Raw genomic sequence first — 26,047 nt, 5'->3', positions numbered from 1 at the left:
CAATAATGAACTGAGAAAAGCCCTGAGGAGAAAGACTTGGAGGTGTTGGTTGACAAAAAGCTCAACACAATCCAGCAGTATGCGCCTGCAGCCCAGAAACCATGTATCCTTGGCTGCATCAAAAGGACTGTGACCAGCAGGTTAATGCAGGTGATTCTCCCCCTCTATTTCACTCTCATGAGACCCCACCTGGAGTCCTGTGTTCAGCTCTGGGACCCCCAACACAAGAGGGACATGGACATGCTTGAGAAAGTCCAGAGAAGGGCCATGAAGATGCTCAGAGCTCTGGAGCACCTCTCCTATGGAGACAGGCTGAGAGAGCTAGGCTTGTTCCTTCTACCCAACCAAAGATCGGTTTTACAGAAAGAAAGATTTTCTTTATCAGAAAGTCTGTGGCTAGTGAATACATCTGGAGATTTCGATACTGTGCAAAGCAGATGGACCACAGATGGGAACAGTGGGAGTGAAGGCTCCTTGAGACTCCCTTTTTATTCTCCACTAAAGAGACTATTACTTTGGTTAAGAGTCCACATTCACATTATACTTTGTCCCTGGTCTTTGCCCTCTGGATCACCAAAAAGGGAACTACAGACATCAGCATTAACCATAGTAAGGTTATAGTGAAAAAACAGGAACTACTTCCTATCTCAGAGCTAACACAACTAAAGGAATCTTTTGCACCACCTTCACCCAGAAAGGAGAAGTGCAAGAACATATGAAAGTGTAGCATGAGATGAGTGGTGACCCCATAACGGCATGGTGCAGGACTTCCCCTTCCCACACCCTGCAAGATCAGGAAGCAGACAATGATACTCACCTGCTTATAGGAGGAGGGGTTAGTTAGCAGGTCCTATGCAGGCAGCAGCCACAGATAAAGAAGGAAACATGCCAAAATTAGTCACATAGAAAGATATCCAGTTTAACAAGGCAGCTGAATTTAGACACACACTAAGAGAATAAAATGCTTAGCAAGTAATACTGACCCAGGTGGTTCAAAGGCATTTCAGCATTTCTTTGCATATTTTATATCAGCAGATGCTGGGGAACTAAAAGTTCTAGGTCTTTTCTGAAAAGAATAATTCAGTCTCCAAACATTAATCTTAGGTCTTTAAATATTTACTAATATAATGCTTAAATACCTTTACAAACCTAGGCTGGAGCTTTACTGAACGAACTGCTAAGGTTAAAACTTAAGGGTCAGTTCTCGTCTCCTGACGCACAGGCATAGTTTGCCACTGTTAGTAATAACTTATTTCAATAACATTATTATATCCTTTAACAATTTATATCCAAGTATTTTGAAAGCACTCTGTAACCAAAAGCAGCCTTACAGCACTGTTAGGTGACAGACACCAACTATTTCACAACATATTCCATACTCCAGGAAAACGTCAGATATACCAAATCAAAAGATCAATATTACACAGTAATATTGGAACAAGATCAGAAGACAAATGTAAGAATTCCTGGTCCAGCATTCTGTACACTGGACAATTCTGCTTTCCCTCATAACCACTAAAAACGATACACTGGGCTTGAGAGAGGAGAAGAGACCCTTTGTCATTAACAAAATGAAGAAGAAAGAAAAGCTGTTTAATGTAAATTCAACGGGAAAAAATTATGAAGATCGTGTTATTAGCAGCAAAGAAATAAATGTCTTTATCTGTACTCATTCAATGTTGCAAAAGCAAAAGATCAGGGCTTTGCACTGACATTTTTTTTTACAGACATTTAGATGAAGTATAAAATTCACAAACCCAGGGTAAACACATGCTTGGCCAGAATGGAGTATTTCCAAAAACAAAAAAGGAGAAAAGATAAAGTGTGAACCAACTGCAGAAGTTCTGATTAGCTTTCAATTCAAAAGCAATTTTGGTGGCCTGGTCTTTAAAAAGTAAAAATAAAGAAAATTGATAAGGGCTTGTTGATTGGAATCCTCTTCACATGGAGTATGGATGAAAAAGAAATTATCATGTAAAGTAATAATAATGGAATACTGAAGCGGGGGAGAGAAGATATACACATGACGAAACCCACCAAAAAATCCAAACCAACAAAATCCTTAACAGAAGCTGGAAGGGCAGCAACATACTTAACTACACAAAAATATGAATAGCTTACATAAGTGATACTCTAGTGTCTGGAGCCACTGTCATAAAATGTGTTTAATGAGGATGGAAGAAAACTGTTCTGAGACACATGAGGTCACTCCAAGATGATGGCTCCATTCCAGTGGGTAGGGGTAAAGGTCAAGTTAGTTTACAGTTAAACAGGCCAGGCTGCTTTTCAGTGATTGGTAAAGCTGCCAAAAATGTTATGATTCCAACTGAGAGTCGGCAGACAAGGACAGCTTTGGCTTTGGATTTTGGAGCCCAAAGGAAGCAAAGCTTCTAGTGAGGAAGCTGCATTGTTTGCACCTGAGACATTGGAATGGCAACTTGATGCTGCAGTGGCTATTCACATGCACAGATGACAGTCTGGTTGCTTGAAAGACAAATGACAGATCACCACCATAGCTAAGCTAAGCTGTTGGCACAGGGTCTAAATCTGTCCTTGTAACAACACTGAAGTTTCTCTTCAGTAACAAAACTGAAGTTTCTCTTCTCAGTTCTGAGAACTGAGTTCTGTTTCAGGAAGAAAGAGGTACCCACTGAAATGGCAGCAGCTATTTGTAGGAGCAGAATGAAAAATGAAATCTCCCATGCAACTGGCAACATCACATTCTTCACAGTTCAAGTTGGGATGTTTATCTATGTGGCTGTGAGCTAGTAAATCCAATGAGTTATTAATTATGCTTATTGGATTAAATAGAAAAATAAGAGAGAGAAGGGAACAGATGAAAAGCCCAATAATATGTTTGTTAATTTTAAGGTACTGAATAAGTTAACAAAGTAGTTATCATCATGGTAATACTTAATCATAAAGGCTGCTTATAGCAATCATGTTTGTGTCTTTTCCTAAAACTTCAGAGCAATGACCCAATTCTGCAGATTATGAAAGACTGAATTCTCCAAACATACTCCAAAAGCAAAGGAAAGCTGGGGGAGTTCAGAGTGTGAAAGTACAATCCCTCTCCTGCTAAACCTCATTCAACAAAAACACAAAGATTGAAGGTGACTTGCTTTCAAAGAACAAGAGGAGGGGGGGAAAGACATTCTAATAAATGACTGCTTTTAAATATGCTGTTTGTGTTATAATCTGTAATTCAGACACTTTCTATCACTTAGCCAGCAGGGTCAGTTGGCTGTTTAAATAAAAATAGACAAAGCCAAAGACAGCTAATTCAGTCACCTTGCTCAGTACTTGGGCAGCTACAGATTTTTTTCTCTGGTTGAATGGGAGAAATAGAAAGATAGGTATCAGGCATGAACGTAAAACTCAGGACCTTTTGGAAGCCTGGGGCTGCTAAGATCAAATAGAGCATTATCTGTTGGGAGCTGTTGTCTCTGAGAGCTGTCCATTAGCATGAAGTATGTTGGTAACAGGTTATACTCTGCCCTATATGTCCTCCCCAGTTCTTTTGTGATATTTTTGAACAGTGGCACAGCAGCAAATAATGCAGCCTGATTTCAGGTGGACAAGGACCCAGACCACTGTCATGTGTTCTTTCCTCCTCTAGAAATTCATGGAAGACAAGTTGTGCACGAGTTCACGCCTACCTGGTGTCTCTGATACGCGGAGAACATCTTTTCAAAATCTTCTAGATCCAGCACTTTGAATGCTTTTAAATCATCAATCTCATTCCAGATTGTGCCATGGATCCTCTCCTGAAGGAAAAGGTCGTATTTTAATGAGACAGCGAAAGCTTTTAGCTAAGAACATCCAATCTCATTTGGACAGCTCATTCTCTCCTGCTCACTGGCCATATTCCTATGTAATACTGCTGTCATTTTAGAAAGCACATTTTGTTTCAAGAGTCAAAGGAGAAAAAAAATAGTGGTGTCTATTTTTCTGTTTTTAAAATTTTAAACATACTCAGTATTTTATATTTTTCATCACAGTAGACCTCTGAAGAAAGGGCACATTCCAAGACTAGCAGACCACATATCATGCAATATCCATGATCCCACAGTACATTCCCTTTCAAGAAAGTCTATCTGTCTATGACAATCATTGTGGTCACAATGATGGAAGTGTTATCATTATGAGAAAGAAGCTTAGGAAGGGCAATGATGCATGACAAACCCCAGACACATCTTCCCTTCTACAGATTTTGCCAGGTTCTGTTGTAAAGCCCAAAGGGTGTGTGGTTTTCATCCTGCCTGCCTGTGAAAGTAGTTTAAGATTTTATTTTATTTTACTTTTAAGGCCCTGAGACTTTGAAGTCTAATTATTTCCTATTACATGATCTCCCCTGTCTACATGAGTTCTCTGCTGACTCCTATAGCCACAAACTATATCCAGATCTCTGAAACAGCATTATCCACACTAATTGGAAATGTTCACAGCCCAGGTGATATGTTATCCTAAATGCCAGGGAATTCTAGCATGGAGGGAGACAGAGAGTCCTTCAACTTTGCTGTCCACCAACCCTGGACCAAATAAGCTCTTGCAGTACATGAATTAGCTAATCAGCAGTCATCCTAAACTAGGAGAAGGCCTTAGGATGTCCTGCTGACATTCTCAGGACAGATGTCCTTGCTGACAAAGAGAACACAAAAATCGAACTACCTTCTCCTCCCTACTGACTGTTAAGGTGCATGTTGTGTGGGACAAGCTTTGGGTGATAACTGATTTAGAAAAGGAAAAGTTGCCCTTCAGACTTGACAACACTGTTTTTCAGTTTGTGTAGTTAATGAAATGTACATTTACTGTACTTTATTAACTGGAAAAATAAGGAAGGTATTGATTAAAAGAAAAAGGAAATGGACAGCAAGGATTGTAAAAATACCTAAGCAAACCTCAGGAGATGAAAAGCCAGCAAAACACTGATGCAAAGACAGGAACAGCAAGCAATAGCAATGAAATCCTCACACAGGCTCCAGCTCTGGAGTACCTGACTTGTACCTACACAGCAAAGTGTGTTAACACTTAATTATCAGAACTAATTAGGAATAGGCTTTACTTCCTATTCACAGTCATCAAAGGAATCAGGGAAATGTGCTAAGCCACAAAACAAAAGGAGCAAGGAAAAAAAACTGATGGGAGGATGAAATGAGGAGGAAATGGAGGTGTGAAGTGTTCTGGAGGAAATTCCTAGCAGCGCAGACACTGGCGGAAAACCAATACACTCCCTCCAGAGGCAGCCTGAGTGCCTGAGGGGAAAGATGGGTGTTTGCAGTTCTGCAGTGCTATGTGCAGTGACAGCATAAACTAGATGGGAACAACACCTATCCCTGAACAGTCTCCCCAGTAGCATTGTATTGTTCCTTTCAATAAGTGTGGATTTTCTTTCCACAGCAGGAAAAACATCATGACCCTGTGGCTGTAATAGGATGAACGAGCCTGGGAGGCTCGTCTCAGCCAAAGGAATAGGAGACAAAGTTAATTTTCATTTTATCCTAGCCCTGGGCTCTACTGCCAATCTTAGCCAGAAACATCCAGGCAGAATGTTCATTCACATTCAGTTTCCAGGCTGGCTTTATAAACCTTTAATTATAAATCCTGAGGGATATTTTAAACAGCAGAGCAGTTCTCTGAGTAGCTTACTGTTTCAGGTTGTCCCATCAAACACTGAAATGGAAGAATATTTCTTGACAGGAGCCAGTGGACATGAAGGAGCAATCCTTAGAGACATCATCAGGCTAGAGCCCTGAGGATGCCAAAAACTACACACTGTGTTTGGCAAAAGGCTGGATGTGACTCAGGAGACAGCTACTCATGACAGTCTTGACCATTTACCTGTCCAGCTATAAATCCCTCATGGAAGTGAAGTTTCCTCACAAATGGCAAAACCAGTGAAAACGTGCTACATAATGGGTTAGTCTGAATGAACTGCAGAGGTGCCAGAAGAGGCAGTTTTGAGACTTACAACAGGATTGTGGAGAGTAGTTCTCATCCATACTCTACCAGAAAAAGAACCCAAGGAAATGTAAATTATTCTCAATTCAGATTCATTTTATGACCTAGGTTGAGTCTGGCCCTGTACAAGATGGTTTATATGCTACTTGTAGAGAAAGACAAATTCTAGAGCAGCATCTATTGCAGTGGTGTGCACAAACATAACTTCAACCCAAGCAACCCAATGTGAGTGCTTAAAGCCCAAATGGGCTAATCCAAAGAACAAACAAGGGAGGCAGAGGTATAAACAACCTTTGTTACACAAAACACTTGCAATGGAGCTGTCCTTTCTATTTCTACCTAAGCTCTGCCCTTCAAAACTTTCATGCTGCTGCCATATAATTTCCTACACTGAGGTCTTGCTATTCTGTTATGGATTAACTGGCTGATAGTTCCTTGTCATCAGCCAGGGAGACTGAACATTTCAAGAGAAACAGACTTGCATAATGTAGTTGCTATGATAAATGATTCCCTCAGCATCACAAAAAATATTTATGGTCCCTAACCAATAATTTAAAAATAAAGTAAATAATTTATTTATTCTTTCCTTTTTTTCTGTCTCCTAATGAAAAAAAGATAAAAGAGTTATTCATTTATTCATTCTACAAGTCTTCCAAGATCTCTAGTTCCTCTGCTTTGCGAACTCTTGGCCCCCTTTGGGAAGCAAATCCTATGAACTACATTTCCCAGTGTCCTATAGCAAAATGGTGGTATGTACTAGGTAAGGAAACATTCTCTTATTATCAGATCATGTACTGACAAGGCATTTGCTCAATCAGGCTGAGCTGATAAACTCAACTGAGGTTTTTGGTACGTTAACATTTAATAACTTGGCCCACTGTAGCTGCTGCAGTTTTGTCATTTCAGAGAATCATAGAATAATTAGGGTTGGAAAGGACCTTAAGATCATTTAGTTCCAACCCCCTGCCATGGACAGGGACACCTCACACTAAACCATGTCACCCAAAACTCCATCCAACCTGGCCTTGAACATCGCCAGGGGATCACCTCTGTGGAAGCCCAATTTGCTGAGACCTACCAAGATTAGAGAATGACAGTGTTTCATGGAGCTACAAATCACATCAAGCTATCCTCTGCTATATCTAACAGATGGTTTTATTTATCCTGAAGGATAAACAGCAATACTCTGCAAGCCACTAAAGTTCATCATGCCTCAATAACCTCACAGCATGAGTGAAAACTTACTGTACTTTAGGAAAGCCTATTGTTTGTCCTGCAGACCCAGATAAACCACAGAAACTATGAGTGTCCTGTGAATACTGGAGCAGGCAACCCTACTTATTAGTAGGTTATATTTCTACAATATTAACCATCAAAAAACAAAGCATCTTAAAATTTTAATCTCTACTTCCAGTATGAATCTGAAAAAGGGATATAAACAGAGATTGCTTTTCAAATTTCTCTCTTGATATCAGATCCTTTCCTCAGTGTAAGAAAAGTCCACTTGGAGCAAAAATGGTATTTCTGGCATGTTTGTTAATTGAGACAGCTCTTTCATCTCGCTGTAGGATAAGGCACCACAAAAGATGTTATGAGTAGCTTCTCACTGAGATTATGTAGAAATTTTTCCATTCATTTTGAATCCCTGGCAGCAGTTTTTCGTCATTGTTTGCCATGATATTCTGGCTGCTTTTAAGATGAAAGTTCCAGAAATCAGAATCAACAATAACATTACAGAAATACAGGTTTTTGTTTTGTTTTGTTTTTAAAGTAGTTTCAAAATGAACATTTTCTGTTTACGTGATTGTTGGAGTTTTTTTGTCCTGGTGATGTTTTGTTGTGTGTTTTTTGTTTGGTTGGTTTGGTCTGTTTTTTACTCCTACGTATTATGTAGAACATGTACCCTTCTTGTGAAGCGATTTTAGCCAGATCTATTTAGGGCTGGCTAAAGAAAGCCCCTTTCAGACCACTGACTAGACATTAGCACCCCAACTTGTAATGGGAAGCTTCTCCTCCACCCATGAGAACAAGCAGTGCAGTTGAAGGTTGACTTGATTTACTCTGATAGCTCCAAATCAATATGTTTATATTTATTAAAGAGATAATTATTAATACTCATTATTAAATATTAATACTTATACTTCCAGTGTGCTTGAAACAAGTCCATCATTTGGATTAACTGTAAGTGTCTGGTCGCTATTTGACCTTGGCTGTTGTGTAAAATGCAGTGAGAGAGCAAACTCCACTTGCTCTCCAGAAACAAAGGAAGGAATCTTTCCAGGACATTACAGTGGTTACACTGCAATATCTTTTTTCCTAAAAAACAGAGAACCTTGGCATCAGCACTACTGAAGTGCTGTATGAATGGAATTCACAGATGATGCTATAACACTGTATGAATGGAGCTGCGATGTGGAAGGGCTTCATCAGAACGCACCCCATCCATGCGTCTAAATGGTTTTGCCACTGATCATCAGCTCACATCAAAGCTAGTACATAATCTTTAATTCTCAAAGGAAATTAGCAGGTTGTTGGAGCTTCCTTATTAGAAGAATGAATACTTTCCAGTCAAACCTTTTTTCATGGTGCCCATGGGAAGAGTGGACAATCTGTTAGTCAACTGCCAAGAGTTTAAATATATTTGGTCATTTTCCTGACACCCAACAGCTCAGCCCTTTCCCTCCAAAGACAGTATTAGCATTGGGAAAAAAGGGAAAAAAAATAAGTTGCCCTGGAGAACAGTCTTGACTCCATTACTGAGAAAGTATATTGCAGACAAATCTCTCTCGGCCATCTCTGTTCGTCACATTCAGCCTCTGTTGGTTTTCTCTCACTCTCTTGAGGCAGGCTGCATGGATAGAAAGGGATTTGCTCTCATATGGGCTGCTTCAGTCCTGACATCATCTTCACTTACTGGAAGAAACCTTAGGAGAGAGAATCCCAGCCAGTGTGCTTGTTGTGAGCATTCATTCATTTATTCAAGTATGGCTACTTTGACAGTTCAGGAGAACACCATGCAAGCGCCACAAAAGTAATGAAAGGCAAGATAAGGCCATATGACCCACTTGTGACACTGCATTCAAAGGATTCATAGCCATGTGAACAGAAAGTGCCTGTTACTGAAGCAGGAATCTAGGGTAACTGCTGAAGATGACCAAAAGGTATCTCCTCCTCCAGCAGCCGATGGAATTAAGTAACTCCGTAACAAAGTGCAACCCAAATAACAAGGAAAGCCATTTGTGTCTGCAACACAACCTCTGCAGTTTTGCAGAGACCTTACCAGGTCAAAACACTGGCAAACACTCAAAAATGAAGCCCCACCCTCTTATGCCCTCTTTTTCCACCTAGTTTGCCTTCCTCAAAATAGCATTTTTTACCCACCTCACCACCCAGGTCTTCAATTTTATTAGCACTGCTGCCTTCACTTCTAACCAGAGGGCAGGATAAGCCTACAGTCACTGTACACTGAACAGAAACACCTGTGACTTTCTCTTTTTCATATATATACATATATTAGTTATTATTTCTTTTCTTCAGAGCACTAAGTCACATGTTCTGCAAAGGAAAATAAATCCCTGTCCTTACATTCTCTGCCACACCCCATGTGTCCTTGACAGAGAAGCACAGATGGTGCAGCAAATATTTCACTTCACTTTATTTTACAGAAAAGGAGAGAGGGGGAGAGAGAATTCTTGCAGCATTCCAGAGGTCCCTGGACACTCATTCCGAACACAGGAGTAGGGCCCTGGGTGAGTTTCAGTCTAAAAGAGAACCTGGGTTTCTAGGAAGCCATCCAAACTCAACACAGACACTTTTTTCCTTTCTAAATCAGTTAAAAAAAATAATTGGGACCCAAAGACGGGGGGGGGGGGGGGGGAAGGCACAGAGAAGTGAGAGAGTATGAAGGAAGAGAAAGAAGTGGAGGGAAAGGAGAGGCAACCAAGGTAGCAGAAAAAGAATGCAACAGAAGAAAACAAGTTCTCCATTTTTATTGCCTATTTGGAGTTTTATTACCAAGAGACAGAGTTGTAACCACGCAAGGAGAGCAGCTTCCCCTCTGGTCATGAAAAAATAGCTACCTTTCTCTCCCTGGTGACAGCTCCCACAAGGGGAGCTGTTTCTGGAGCTGGTTCTCACCATGGTTTGTCCACACTGGTTCTGTCCATCCTTTTCCCTGACACACAAGTGAAGGCAGCTCTGGCACACCAGTCCTGGAGATGTCTAGCTCTGGCTTACATATTCTGTTCCACTACAGCTTTGCCTAACTGATAGCATGCCCAGATATACTGCAGCTCAACCTAACCAGAACGTTGGTCATCACAGGATATGTGCTGCCCTGGGGACTCCCTCAAGAGAGTTACTGTCTCCTACTGACCTCAGCCCACAGAAAGTCATCCTTTGCTTCTGTCATATCCCTTGCTTCTGTCACATTGCACTTCATGGCATTAATGAACACTGAGTTATACTTAGGAAATAAACTGCTGCAATGTCTTACCTCACTCAGCTTAGCCCAGTTGAATGACTTCAGTGGGTGCGAAGGCTGTGGGACAGATTTCTTCTTCAGGCTGGTGCCACTGCTGCTGAAGGTGGTTGTTGAAGGGGGTGGAATCCCCATGCTGAAGAAAGGTGGTGCTCCTGGTGGAGGAGGAGGTCCTCCTGGAGGGGGTGGCGGAGCAGGAGGAAGGGGACAACTAGAGAAAGGCAGAGGAGGTGGCAGCGGTGGCAGATTCTCAGACATGTCAGAAGAGGGCAAAGCTAATGGGCCACCTGGAGGGGGTGGAGGTGGGGGTGGGAAAGAAATGCTGCTCCCTTGCTGGAAAACAAAAAACACATAGAAAAAGAAAGCAAACCATTTAAAAGGCACAGTAACTCCATGTTGCCAGCTGATGTGATTTTATTATGAGACTCAAAATATTTGATGTTTTCTTTAAAGCCTCCTGCACTCAAAGTCAGGCAATAAAGGGAGGAATCTCAGCTTTCATTTAAGAGAAAGTTTCAAGCCCTTGAAGTTATGGAGAAGAGCTTGAAAAAAGGGACCACAAAAGCCAAAAAGTATTATTTTCTCCTTATGTATGAATAAAAAGAAAAGTTCAGTCTTACGAACTTTTGAACTCCTGGGTTTTAAACTTTAGGGTTTGAAATACAGAATGCCTGTCATTAGGCCCCAGTAATACAAAGTGGGAGAAGGGAAGAGGGAATGAATCTGTTTTCTGCAGCGTCTAACTTCTCAGGGCTGTGTCCTGGCAAGTTGAGGCTCAGGCACACTGCAGGGATGGAAGGAGCACCAAGCAGCAGGAAGGAGCAGCAAGCAGGAGGAAGCAGCTGCAAATGTCACTTCTGCAGGGCTCCAAGGCAGTAAAGATACTCTTGAAATGTGACAATCTTCACTGAATTCTTCACTAAATTTACTTTTGTATCTGGGAGGTTTCTCTCTGTTGCACTGAAATAAAAATCAGGGCCATCCCATTCAACAGTAAAAATTATGGCTGAAGGAAGACACATGTGCCTCAGTAGCTTCTGTGAGGAAGGTGGCTGAGGAGAACAAATGGAACAGCACATGCATTATCCATTCTATACCACCACCTCAGGGATTTCAGTCTGAGGTAAAAGTCGAGCAGCTTCTAAGTACTCATCTTCGGAGCTGGCTAGACAGACTCTCTCTGTACTGACCATAAAAAGTATTTCACTCGTAATGTGCTTTTGTTTGTCATTCATTAGTTATCAGGCTTTAAACAAGGATGGGAAAAGTCCCAGTCTCATACCGAGAACTCATTAAGTTGAGCCACCAGGTCATTCATCTGGTCCCGGGTCTGGCGCAGCTCCAATGATTCCTTCTGCAGCTTGTCCTTCATCTTGTTCAGTGTCTTCATCATTTCATCTTTCTCCTGGGTCTTTGTCTCACATTCCCGCTCCTTCTTCTCTAACCTGCTTATCAGCTCAACATGATCTAGGAGGAACAGGCAAGCGGTGATGATGAAGTAGAGCACATGAAGAGTCCCCGAAAAGATGCAGGTTATGCTGAAATAAAGCTGATAAATCTGTCAGTTCAATTGAGAATGTATGAGAGTAAGAAAAAGAAAACAGAGTCTGTCTTTGCAGTGATCTTCAGTTATCAAAACAGCAATGCCTAAGTTTCACCTGGAGTGTCAAATCACTTTATGTGTGGATTGAGGGAAGCTCCATCCTATGAAACACCTAAACTGATCACCATGAGACAAAATTATTTGAGGGAATAAAGCAGGGTTTGTCCACAAAAGGAAAAGTTGTGTCGAGCTTTGCTGTTCTGTGATGGAATTGGCATCAGTCTTCCCTCCTCTTTGGCCTCCCCAAGCACAGAGGACATACTCACCTTTCCGAAACTTCTCTGCCTGGTCCTTCCACTGCTTGACTTCATTTTCATTCACCAGCCTGAAAAATGACATCAGATAATTTAATCCTGTTCTGAGCTACCAAGGCCAAAAGGCAAGTGGCCACTCTATACAGTGATCAGCAAAAGGCAACCTGGTGAATTTATATATTTATACAGGATCATAAAAGTGGTCAGTCTGGTTCCAGATCCTGATCTTTATTGTAGCCAACAACTAATATAAATGTGATGGCTTGTTGTTCCAGGTGCTGAAAAGGGATAAACAAATGCCTGGTGAAAAAAAAACTGATATATTCCTGTGTTCAGGTAAGGCCCTCAAAGTGCCAAGTCTACTTATCTTGAAAGAGAGAAGTCAACACTAAAATAGTCATAGCTGCTGTGGGTTACAAATTACCTCACCCTTAATACAAGACCATCTTTTTTCTGCTTTCTGTGGTTTTATTTTTCCTTTCTTATAAGGAGAGAGGATGCATATCTATTGGGTAAAATACCACTAACAAGGCAATATCTTGAGATATGAGCATTTCACATTACTATTTCCTTTACTGACAGAAAATATGCAGGGCATGCTGGAGATTGATTAGATATGCAGAATGAGGAGTAGCCATAAAAGTAGAAAGGGAAGATCAGGCACGAGGTCTACACTGAAGTTTGATATCCAGATAGACAGAAAGAGATCAACACCAGTGTATTTTTCCATGATAAGAAATCACTTTTTGATTTTGGCTCATGCCTGTAACAGGAGGGACTGTAAGAATTTTAGTACAGGAGAATTTGGTTTCATATGTGGCTTATGTTCTATAAAATGCTCTTTTCAGTAGATAATTCAGAAGGGTAATGGGCCAGGAATTACCTGCAAAGGCATATGGGTAGAATAAAGAGTCCAAAAGTTTGTCTAAAAAAGGACTGAAAACAAGAAAGTTGAAACAAGAGCCAGCTCATGTAGCTAGACTTCTCAAATGATGCATCCTATAGGAAAAAATAATGGTAATGCCCTTAGCCAAGTCTGTGGGTAAGAGCACAGAGACATTTTATGAGAGGTAAATGGTTTTGTGTGCTAGGCGAAGGCTGCTTTCCTCTGTTTGAAATCTTTCTAAACCATGTGCTCATTAGTGAGGAATGAGATCTAAATAGAGATATCATTTACTTTATTTTTTTTTTGTGAATATCAATGAAAGCTTTCATCAATATTCTGAATAGAAAAAGGCACATGAGGAAGCCTTGTTATAAAATCATGGGTATTTCTTCTGCTCTTCTAACCAGCTTAATATAATAAAAATTAGAAGCCACTAGAAAATACTATCTAGTTGTCATTCAAAGGCAACTAGAATGCTAACAAGACAATGAGGAGCTATAAGTTAAAATAAGAAGCTCCTCAGATATTATATTTCCTAAGCACCTGCATATTTATCATAGACCTGCAAACCAGAAATTATAATAATGCAGCTTACATTTTAATGATATTTTTGACATTGAAGTTTTCCAATGGAGCTATGTCTGGATCATCTCCTCGCTCATCCTGAAGAACAATTTGTTGGAGTATTCTGTCCAACAGCTGCCATTGCTGGAAGTTTCCTCCTGCATTCCTCTTATCTGCATGGAAAGAGACCAACTCATGAGAACTTTCATTTCTACGCCAAAGTGCACACACCTGCCAACAGACTGGCAGTGCTTCCTTTCCACCTTCCATCTCAATCCTGTATGTAGCAGTGTTAGAACACAAAGCTGAATCCCAAACTGTTGCTAGCAGATTATTTACAAACCCCTGGCATACTGGAACAACACATAACAGGCATAGGCAACTCCACACCTGATTTGCACATTCAGGCTGTGCAACCATTTTGACAGATTAACTCGAACTTGCACTTTAAATCTCTGCAGAAGAGACTCCCTTGTGATAGCTGTTACTCAGTATTGTCTGAGGTTTGATGCTGGGGTTTTTTTTTGGTACCAAGGTAACATTGGGGTGAGCAATGTAAAAACAGTCAGATGTTCTACTGTATACTTGGTTATCTGAAGGTCAGTGAAACTCAAATGGCATGAGAAATTTATACAAACATGACCAAAAAAGTGCAGAGAGAAAGCAGAGATTGAACCAAAGGGACTGATCCCATGGAGCCAGAGAAACAAAGTTCATCTAAGTTCCCTGAGTTGCACAGCCTAGACCTTTAGATTCTTTAAAACAGTTTGACTGCTCAAGTACAGCTGTAATAAAGATCAGCACCTGATACCTAAACAGTTCCAAGGCAGGCAGTTCTTTAGTGATCCTGGTATGCCTTTGCTCAGCTGCTACACTCTCGAAGCATAACTGAATTATTTTATTACAGTTAACAAGAAGATTCCTATCACTTCTTTTGAAAACAAATACCAACAGGTTTTTTTCGGTTAGAGTTCAGAAGCCCTCCACTGATGCACTGCCATGAGGCAGAAGCCTAAAGACTTACAGTGGAATTTCCCAGTGACAGAGCAGCTTTCAGTACTGCACTGTTTCACCAGAAAAATTCCTCACTGCATTTTGTTAATATTCAAAACGGTATCTATTTCTGGGAATTCCCTGCTTCACAGCACAAGGGCTCTTTCTTTTTTAAGACTTCTAATTTAAAATCATTACAAGCTTTGTCAGTGACTAACTGGAATGTCTCAGCTACTTCATTTTATTTACAAGTGAAGAGAGGTCAAGCTGCTGCTTTAAGTATTGCTACAAAAATCTACTGGATGGAGTCAGCGTAAGATACCATGGCCCTTTGCCACTGCCAAGTTCGTAGTGAAAGACAGGGGTGATGTGTGTTCTGGTGTCTCTGACCATGTACCTACACCAAAGCTTCACCTAGTTCTTCAACACCACTTGCTCTGGCAAACTGTTATGTACTCACATGGCATCTGCAAACAGTGCTGGAGGATGGATAACAAATAGGGATAGGCATCTGTGTGCTTCAATCTCTTCTTGATCAACTCAAACATCTGAGAGGCACTTTTTGTATCAATGTGGATCTGAAGTAAGAGAAGGTAGTGAAAGAATAAGAGAAAAAGCATGTATAGTGGAAGCCTGACTGTGAAAGATCTGATCGACATAGACACAGGCAAATTTACAGCAACTGGACCTCTGCAGAGTCTCCTGCAATGTCCAGCTACAAGTTCCAGTGAGGAGCAGACATATGGGTCTTTGAGACCATCATTGCCATCATCACTCCAGTACGGAAAAGATCCCCAAAGTAAAGGGTTAGAAAGGTAGAGATAGGCAAAGCCACGAAGAGCTGTTCTGCAGCAAGCAAAACATTTGGGTCATAGAAAGTGGTGACACAAATAGTAAAAGCTGATCAGGAAAGGGCTAGTTGCTCTGTACTGTGTATGGCCAGAACTGGTCATGAAGAAAAAGGAATCTGTTCTAGACCCTACAGGCTCTTATTGTTGCTACAGGTTGTGGAAACCAACCTTGTTTTAGGCTTGTGTTTAAAATCAATGCAATCTAAAATACTGATTCTCTCCCCAGGCTCTGAGGTGACAGTCTTCAGGAGAGTTTCCTGTAATCTTGGGAAAAGTATCACAGAAGAGCCCAAGCTTCGCCTATAGTCCTGTAAAGGGGATGTCTGAATCTAGAATGCACCTGGATCATCAGGACTGAGAACACGAGGGCAGGGTTGAGAAACTCTGCACTCCTGAGCCTTCAGCCAAACAAAAGAAAGAAGTCTTTGTCAAAGACAGTTGGCAGAAGCCCTGTCTGTGATCACTGTCTTCATTATTCACACATCACAAACCCGCTATTTGTTAAATGAGAAACAGTTAAAACAAAAGCACCAGCCACTCTCAGTACCAAAGTCAATCACTGTTTTTAGGGAACACAAAGGGAAGTTGCACTAAGCATCCAAAGTGGAGGTTCAGTTTTGGCAAGTTCAGGTACTCCAGAGAAAAACTTACCAGGTCAAACCGCTTGGCAAGTTCCAGGTCATCTTCATTTCTGACCATCTCAAAGAAATCTAAGTGCCTAAAAGAAAACAGAAAAACAAACCAAACAAAACCTGCTAATAGCACAATTCAGACTGAAACTAAGAACATCACTACAGAAGAAGCAACACATTTCCAGTTAGAACACCTGGAAATTAGCAAGCACTTCTCACATGAAGTGCTGAGATAGGTATACAAGGCAACTCAGGGGGGTCAGCAACAAGCCAAAAGGAATGGCTGGCTGAGTTATACGTGCTGTTTAACCCTTGTGCTAGGTCACTGTGTTGAGGTAAGGCTGCTGAAAGTACACCTAGAACAGGAAAGGGATATTCTATATGTGGTGAATGCTGGGCCTGCAGTGACAATACATTTCTAAAAAGTCCATGCCACACATGTTCACCAAATATTAGACCACTAACAAGTTGTTTCTTTCACATGGTGGAGCAAAGATGCATTCAATGGATTAGCTGAGCAGCAGAGCTCATAACTGTCTACATTTCCCTACTGATGAGCACAGCAGCATGCCTCTGTGGGATTTGGGGTCCTGGTGAAAGACCATGGCAACTGGATTTCTCTTACACCAAGACTACACCACAGAAGATGATGTGGAGAAAGGCTGTGGCACATCCCCCTGTATACAGACTTGGCATATAAACTGTGTAATCCAGGCATCTGGGGTAGTCTCAGACCACTGTTATCATTAGCATGACTGACTTGTTAGATCAAAAGTGCCCCTAAGCACCTCCTGGTTACAGACTGAAGGAACACAGATTGTCTATAGGACAGATTGTCTTCTTGGTTATTACGTTGTAGATCAAAAGTAACACAGAATTATAGAACACTTAGGGTTCAAAAGGACCTTAAGATCATCTAGGTCCAAACCCCCTGCCACGGGCAGGGACACCTCACATTAAACCATGTCACCCAACGCTCTGTCATGGCCTTGAACACTGCCAGGGATGGAGCATTCAGAACCTCCCTGAGCAACCCATTCCAGTGCCTCACCAACCTTACAGGAAAGAATTTCCTGCTTATATCCAATCTAAACTTCCCCTGTTTAAGTTTGAACCCGTTACTCCTTGTCCTGTCACTACAGTCCCTAACGAAGAGCAGCAACTCTATAGACCCCCTTCTGACGCTGGAAGGCTGCTATGAGGTCTCCATGCATCCTTCTCTTCTCCAGGCAGAACAGCCCCAACTTTCTCAGCCGATCTTCATATGGGAGGTGCTCCAGGCCCCTGATCATCCTTGTGGCTCTCCTCTGGACTTGTTCCAACAGTTCCATGTCCTTTTTATGTTGAGGACACCAGAACTGCACACAATACTTCAGGTGAGGTCTCACGAGAGCAGAGTAGAGGAGTAGGATCACCTCCTTCAACCTGCTGGTCACGCTTCTCTTGATGCAGCCCAGGATATGGTTGGCTTTCTGGACTGCAAGTGCACACTGAATCTGGCTCATGTTCAGTTTCTCATCGACCAACACACCCAAGTACCTTCTCTGGAGGGCTGCTCTGAATCTCTTCTCTGCCCAGCCTGTAGCTGTGCCTGAGATTGCTCTGACCCAGGTGTTACGTTTTGTGCAGTTGTAGGGCTGTTTGAAGATGCTCCTTACTTTTGTTGCTTGCCCCCTTGGCATCTCTACCCCTTTACCCACCTTCTCTCATAGTTGTGCTTATGATGCTGTTTGGGAGGTTGTGATACAGCTAGATCACAAAAAAGGCTGAACTTAAAGAAAAAACTTGGAAACTCAGAACCTGTGCTTTGACCACACATACTCAGTCTCAGTGAAAGTCAATTAACTACTGACTTCCCTCCCTCCTACCAAAACTGGCTTTTGTTACAGTTTCACTACAAGGGAAAAAAAAAAAAAGAGCAAAAAAAAAAAAAAAAAAAAAAAAAAAGAACAACAACAACAAAAAAGAACATTTTTAGTGTTTTGAGTTTTTTTTTTTTTTTCATTCCAATTGCCATCCCACCTTTGAAGAAAAGCAATTCAGGAGCTCCCTGCCACAGCCACTGCTAATTCAGTATGTACGTTTCCTACTTCATCTGCTGATTTTAAGGACAAATCTCCTTTTTGTCTTTAAAGGAAGTCAGATTTAGGAGTGACAGAGACAGCTTAATGCTTAAATCTGAAACCCAAATGGAGGAGAGTTTCTAAGAACTCTTTCTGTTGGTCAATAACTGTTCTCAGAAAACATGTCTTACCTGTCCAGTGTGGCATTCTCATGTCCTCTTAGCTTGTCAATGACAGGTTGAATTCCCAGCATTAGAAACTCATATCGTAGGTGTAATCGGAACTCCAAATTATCCTTAAGAAGTGAGGGAAAATAAGTTACTAGATTTCAAAAGCTTTTAATTAATCACATTATAAAAGAGAAAAATTACTTAAAACCTCAGTTCTTCCCTTTTTAATATCTTCTGTCCTGACACCAAATTCACAGAGTAACTAATTCCAGTAAAGTAAAAAAAAAAACCTAATGCCTTTACATCCATTTGACTTAAAAATACAGTACTTGCTTACTTATACTGAGTTCTGAATACCCCGTCAGAACTGCACACCCCATGCTGTTCCACAGAAAACAGAAGTTACTAGCCTTTGTCCTGGTAATCCATTAGAGGTCTACCTGCTGCTTACAGGTGAAAAGTACTGCATGCTTTCTCCTAGCTTTTATGTTTATTTGTCATAAAATCACCACATACTCTAGCAAACTTTGAACTTATTCAGCAGGATGTTACAGGACAGACAGGCACAAACGTAGTGCCAGACAGAGCTCTTAGAGCTTGTTGTCTGTTGTGGCTTAACCAATAAAAGAAAAGCCAGGGTAACAAAAGTAACAATTTTAATGAAAAAATATCAGTTTATCCTCCAGACACAACAGAAAGTCCTGTTAATGAACAAAAAACCAACAAATTATCTTTTCTGAAATTTCTCCCTTTGACATTTTTAAATCTCAATGTTTTGAATTTGGTTTTGAAACAAAATTTCAAAATTTCAAAACATTTCTGAAGATAAACCAAAATATTTTCCAAAAGGCTGAAATCAGGAGGTAAATGCTTTGCTGTTCTTGAAATAAAACAACAAAAGACCCCAAAACAATAATTTCAGTAGTTTATGTTGTATTAGAAGAGTCTAGGAACGAAATAATATGGAAGATATTATAAGACTGATATTAACAATTAAGCATTATTTTCCACAAACTATATCCTCTCAATCACACAAGATATGTGACTTAATCTACTAACTATTTCCAAGGCAAATTAAAACAAGCGCAACATTTCAGAAGGAATTTCCAGGACAATGACTCACCTCACCAGCACCAGCATTCAGAACAGCATTGATAAAGGACATGATGGCTGTTTTGAGATTTACTTCATCTCGGTATCGACCCATACTTCGGTCTAGCTCATTCAGCAATGTCTAAAACAGAATAGTAGTCTGCGTTAGATGATATAAACTGATTTCTTGCACCATTGTGCATACTCTTCAAGGGATATACAGAGAGTCTTCTTTTGATTTGCTGTATATTTGCAGGGGGGCTGGAACTACATGATCTTAAGGTCCTTTCCAACCCTAACCATTCTGTGACTCTATGGTCTAATAGCTAACATACATACAGATATTTTGCCATAATTTTGAGAACATTAGGAGACAAACAAGAAAAAAAAACAAAAACAGACAAATACTGTTGGTAGCCTGTGTTTATATGGTCTATTGAGGATTAACTCCACTTGAATATTTACCATAGAGGTTATACGTCGAAACTGATTAGCCATGAAAGCAACTCTACTTTTAGCTTTCTGCTGATGACAGTGAATCTTCTCTTGAAGATCTTCTCTGATCAGCTCATAATTCCAAGGGTTATTTTCCTTACTGGAAGAGGAACAAATTCCACTCGAGATTTGCCAGTTCAATTGTATGCATCTCACTCCAGCATTAATAATAAACTCATATATTTGTTTTGCTGATGCACTAGAAAAGCCAGAATTCTTTTTACTCTTCCCAAGAAGTTTTGGCCATAAAGCGAGAACGAAAACAAAAGTAACTTTCTAGTGTTCAGCTCAGCAGACCATCTAAATAATATTTTGAAGCTATAATGCTGAGTAAGGAAGTTAATTTTCCTTTAGTCAGTCTTCCCTCCCTAGCTATTGAAAGTGTTCATTCATAGCAAAATCTTTCCTGTGATAGTCATCAGTTTCATAGGTCTGGAAAATGGAGATACGTCTCAAGAAACAGGCGGAATATATCCTCCTGTGCATTCCCCAGGGGAAAGAATACTCCCATGGCTTAATGCAAACAATTTGCTTGGTTTTGTGTAAAAAAAGTATTTTGATCTATCATGCACTGCTACTGACAGCTTTTCTTATATCCAAGCATTGTATGCTCAATATCAAGCAAGCTCAGTTTCATAAACTCCTTTTCTTGCATCTTCTAAATTGCCCAGCTGGTATTTGCAAATATGCTACGTCTGGTATTTGAACATCCATCACATTTGTGATTTCCCGGTAGTTATATAATGACTAATTACCAGCTCTTCCCCCATTTTTTTAGAAATGAGTCTTACAAAAAAACACATGAAATGCCCTACTGAGCCAGACTGATGGCCAGTCCAGTCCAATATTCTCTCTCTAACAATAAAAGATTATCTAAGAAGTCTTTAAATTCACCAACAAAACTCTCTCTTCAATGTGACAAATAAACAGAAGTAAATAATTTAATTCTCTTGCTGTCAGATCTGACATAGAAATCCAAAGCACCTGTGTCTTCCTGGAATAATTTAAGTAGCCAACATTACGGAAGCATCAAAACCAAGGATAGCTTTGCCAGTTTTCTTCAGAGGCCTCATTCCTGCCATATATTCTCAGAAACTTTTGGTAATATGCTAGAATCCATGAAACAACATAGCAGATACAGTGTCCAGACAGGATTAAGGATGCAAAAATTTTCTATCCCCCACGTTAGAAGGCTGGACTAGGAGCAGAAAGTAGTGGGGGCCAAATCTGCACTAAGCTAACTGAAGAGCAGCACATCTTCATGCAATTGTTCAGCCCTAGAAGGCAACACTGGAAGTTCATGCTATTCCTAAAGATCAGAGTCTACACCCCCACACTGTGGCTGAACTCCAATATCTCCAACCCTTTGCAAATGGCTGAGGTTCAAGTCTTCACTTGAACATTTCCTGTGAAGATTTCACCACACCTCTTGGCAGCCAGCTCTGTGGCCCAATTGATCTTACGGCTGTAAAGGTTTTTCCTATTATTTAAGCAAAACTTTCCTCACTTAATCCCATTACTCCTCATCACTGACACCTAGTAGGGTTTTGGTCAATCTGCAGCAAACCTCAAAAGGCTTTGGTTAAGTGTTGAAGGGAAGAAGCAAATCAACTGGGAATACAGGATTTTAATTTGTTCCTTGTTAGCTCCCCTACTACAATTCCAAACTGCTCAGATTTCTTCCTACAGATTATGTAGGTACTGAGCATGCTTAACACAAAACAGACAAGAAGGTTTTGGAAGACATGCTCCTAATCTCCACCTTTTCAACTGATGATATCAAGCTTCCTTTATTCCTTCACTTCAAATATTAAAATTCCTAGTATCATTAAGGAGGGAAACAAGAGTTGTACCCAAAGAAGCCCTATTAATATTTACATCAGCAATTTAAATCAGCTCCTTTCTGACAATATTTAACACCTAGGTTCTCCCAAGGCTAAAAGAAATTTTTTTTCTCCCCCCCACCAGGGGTCTCCAACTAGGTAGGTGTCCTAGATCACAGACTAGGCTGGAAGGGCACTGGAACACCCTGATAACATTTTCTGAGCTAGTACACAGCATTACAACTTTGCAACATGGGTTTGACTCAAAATGCGGAATGTTAAAAAGCACAATGAGTTACAATGAGATAACACAATGCCTTCGCTCCACAGGAGAAGTGAGGGGAGGCAGCAAGCATAACAATAATCAGAAAGGCATCAGCTTAGGAAAGAGTAAGATTGTGCCCCTTTCACAAAGGAAACCAGTCGTAAATGGGATAATTAAATGCAAATGAAAATAGAAATCAGTGATTCTCAATGTTTTTTTGTTTGTTGGTTTTGGTTTTTTTTAGAAACCTCCACTCTCACAATAATAGAACCTCAGAAATTCAAGATAAAGCAACTTTTTGGACTTTTGGATGGTCATGCTGTAAATCAGTGATGGAATTATGCTAGTACTGGTTTTGAATACATCAGGTGGAAAAGAATCCCAGCAAGGACACCAAAGGCTCATCTTCCTAGTTCCACATTCCTGCTTTGAGGGTTTATTGTCTGGCTTTCCTATGTTTGCTTTCATTTCTCTTCTGCAAGGAGTAGAATTTGTAGGCACAGAAGCATATTTCAAACAAAAATTGAATGAAGACAGTTTTTCCAGACTGCCTCAGGAAGAAGTCTGAAGGCATGCCTTTATGTTATTGTGGTATTTGAGTAAAGATGGAATACTGCTCTGGAGAGGACAGTTTTCAAGGAATATCTTAAAAGAGGAACTGAAGACTGCCTGTTGGACATTAAAGTGAGAGTTATTCCAGGCAGAAGGGCAGCATGAAAGAAGCGTCAAAGATTAAAGTAGGAAAAACAATCAGTTCAGGCAAGAAGCTGTGACAAATGTGAGAGAACTGGAATAGTCACGATATATATTCACATACAAACATAATGCATAGCCTCTAGTTGCAAGTGTCAAGACAAAGATGATCCTGATAGACCTTTGAACACACTGACCAGGGGAGATATAGGTTGTAGCTGAGTGCTAAAAGGCATTTGAGTGAAGACTGAAGTCTCAACAAAGAAGGGTAAATTCTGGAGAATCTCCCATAGCATTAAAGTGACTCCTCCCTGAATTTAAGGATTAGATTGATAATTGCAATCAGTAGATGCAATGCTGGCAATATAGAAAAAGACAGTAGTTAAAGCAACATTTCCACTCAGAGCAAAAGATGAAATTTTGTTAAGGATATTCCTTCATATTCATAAAAGCTCCATCTATATTTTACAGTAACTTCAATTAAAAAAAAAACACAAAACAAAACAAAAACAAAACCAACAAACACACATCAAAAAGCAAAGAAATCTTTTCCAAATAGTAAGAGTTATAGCAGGACAGAGCCAATGCAAGTTTAGCAAGAGCCATGTCTGAAGTTTCAGCCTTCTTTCTCTACTAATTCACTGGTTGCTGGGTCTTCTGACTACTTTTGACTAGATGTGCCAGGTAGCAAGGGTTTTGCTTAGAATTATGACCAGCAATAATTTCTGGCATTCAACAAAACATGCCATATTTTATGTTACTATGTCAAATACATGATCTCTACATCACTCCACTACACCTGAACACGTGCAAATTCAAAATAACCAATGTTCCAACTTAATGTTTTCAGCAGCAAGTTATGCACTAGTTCAATTTTTAGGTGGTTGCCAGTAAATTCTGACCCTCCCTTCTTATAAAGAGGAATGAAAGCAGAACTGTGCACTCCAAATTTTTATTCATCATGATGATATTTCTCTGCAAGAAGTACAGCAACACATCTGGAACAGTGTTTCTTATATATACTTCCTGATTCCGCAAAGTATGTGGTGCTGGTCGATGCAGATGATATGGGAAGAGTGGGACACTTATATTTACTGCAATATGCAAGAGGGGAAAATAAATCCAAACACATAGTATACAAAGTACCAGCTTTCATAGATGAGGAAGGATAAATTGACTGAAATGCTGAAGAATCAACCACTGTTGTCAGGAAGGCAACTTAAGGAAAAGCACAATTGCACTGATGTTGTCAGAGGTTAGCGTTATCTATAAGTTCTTTATTGCACATTCTGATCAAGGTGAGCTAGTACAGTTTCCAGAAAGCCTTACACTTTTTACTTTCCTTGATAATAAACTGCAAGACTGGTCTGAAGCACAGATGTAGGAGGGCAAGAGGCAAAGAGATATAAGTCTCTTAACTGACAAGTCCTGGAGTATGAGAATCTTCAACCAAAATGTAAGGAAGACCATGACTGCATTTATTTCACCAGCATTTAAAAATTTCTCATCTCTCTGTTAGACAAAAATCCCATTTTGTCATCTAGACACAAGCACTAGAAATTGCACACAAGAACACTTCTGCTAAATAATTTTGGGGTTTCAGTAGGGTTATTTTTTTGTGTGTAAGAAAGAAAAAAGAAATAGTACCCATTTATCTTTGAATTTTTCCCCAGTGGAAAGCATTTTGACAAAAAACAAGTATTTATGCAAAGTACTTACATGAACATGAGACCTTGTAAAGATCTGCAAATCATTAAACCAGATTCCTCAAAAGCTCAGTTGTACAAGATCTGTGCATGCTTTGCCCAGCAATTAATTACATAAGTTATTCAAACAATTTTGAGTTAATACAAAAACAGGGAGAACACCCAAATAGGAGACTCTAAGTAAACTCAGCATCTATGTCCCATATGAGCTCATTAAGCAGGGTCCTTTCATCAAGGATAAGTTAACACAGTACTAGAAGAAGAACCATGAGTTACCACTGCTTTTTGCTAAGCACTGAAGGTTATCTGCACCTGTCTCTCAGGTATACACAAATGTTGAATTAATTCAGGAAGGATTCCTTATTTCAGCTAATTTATAGAGAATAAGCTGATTTAAAAGCTTTTACTTCTCTCTTCCAACGCAGTCCACATAAACCTGCACATCATAACTCTACATAGCTTAATTTTCTGCTTCTGCATTGGTCATTCCTATCCTACTCCTGTAACTAGGGAATGGTGAAATTCTTATGACTGCAGCTGCAATCTCTTCACCTTTCAACTTTTACTGTAATCATTATTTTCTCTTTTGAAGCTCTGAAGAGCTTTCAACAGAGATTGAAAACCCCTCTGTCCCCCTTTCTGGAGTCATATATCATATACATCATATTTGCATATTGAAGACGCATCAAATCTGAATGCAAATGCAGCAGTGCAGACAGAGGGGTCACCTGCCAATGCCACATATGGGTGAAAACCCAGCCAAGATCTCCTGCACCCCAGTTTCTGGTGTGAGTCACAGTCAGTGGGTGTTGGCTCAACACTACTCTTATTGTTTCACTTACAGAAGAATGGTAAATTGGTGAGGTTACTCCAAAGTTTAGGAACTACAGCTTCGTACACAGCAACAGATTCTGTTACATTTTTTGTAAAGGTACTCAGTTCACTAGGAGGAGAACTGTTACAATAGTAGCCAACAGTATCCATAATAAAAGCCTGCCAATGACCTACTGACTTATCTCAAGGTCTCTGAGATGGAGTTTCCCTTCTGTTTTCTGAACAGGAGTTATCTGAGCTAATAATTGCTAAGTGGTGACAATTCATAAGTTGATTGCTAAGTGGCAATTGAAGTGCCTCCACTGTACGTTATTTAATCCACTGTCTCCATTATTTAATCAGAAACTCCTTTATTACTAAATTAAGGGCTTTAAAACCAAGACAGGGGCTCCTGGAATTCTGTGGCTTTGGCTTCCAGAGCAGAACCAATCAGTACCACCCAGAAATGCCATCTGGTTATAGTATGAACAGATTAGCAGCTTTCATTTAACACAGGGAACCGCTGTTTTTGGATAAATTTTAAGTTAACATTAATGACAAGCAATCAGGTCTTTGAGAAAAAAAAAATAATTTGCTGATAATCTATTTGAGGAAGTGCCTTTCCTAGGCCAAAATGAGAAATCTTTGCTTTTTACTACCTAGTAAGTTTGCAAGATAGGCACTGTAAAAATCATTCACTACA

At 40.2% G+C, this 26,047-nt stretch overlaps 1 protein-coding gene across 2 annotated transcripts in view; it reads right to left on the bottom strand.

Moving 5' to 3' along the window:
• The window catches only part of DAAM2 (dishevelled associated activator of morphogenesis 2), a 178,840-nt gene that overhangs the window by 34,488 nt on the left and 118,305 nt on the right, over positions 1–26,047 (bottom strand). The window contains exons 7-16 of one of the 2 annotated variants that reach the window (XM_061365987.1): positions 19,581–19,691; positions 18,479–18,582; positions 16,244–16,310; positions 15,198–15,319; positions 13,780–13,914; positions 12,311–12,369; positions 11,724–11,908; positions 10,457–10,774; positions 3,660–3,767; positions 818–850 (exon numbers count right to left, since the gene is read on the bottom strand). In XM_061365987.1, the coding sequence (XP_061221971.1) occupies positions 818–850; positions 3,660–3,767; positions 10,457–10,774; positions 11,724–11,908; positions 12,311–12,369; positions 13,780–13,914; positions 15,198–15,319; positions 16,244–16,310; positions 18,479–18,582; positions 19,581–19,691 (1,242 nt within the window). The remainder of the gene's footprint in view (positions 1–817; positions 851–3,659; positions 3,768–10,456; positions 10,775–11,723; positions 11,909–12,310; positions 12,370–13,779; positions 13,915–15,197; positions 15,320–16,243; positions 16,311–18,478; positions 18,583–19,580; positions 19,692–26,047) is intronic. The other variant, XM_061365988.1, reaches the window with a different exon arrangement.

This window comes from Neopsephotus bourkii, unplaced genomic scaffold (assembly GCF_033783945.1).
Source record: "Neopsephotus bourkii isolate Nb327-2 ecotype Australia unplaced genomic scaffold, CSIRO-AGI_Nbou_v1 NB_1292, whole genome shotgun sequence".
In the NCBI taxonomy this organism is placed as follows: Eukaryota; Metazoa; Chordata; class Aves; order Psittaciformes; family Psittacidae; genus Neopsephotus; species Neopsephotus bourkii.
The sequence above is the reverse complement of the archived record's forward strand: the minus strand, read 5'-3'. Positions and strand labels throughout refer to the sequence as shown.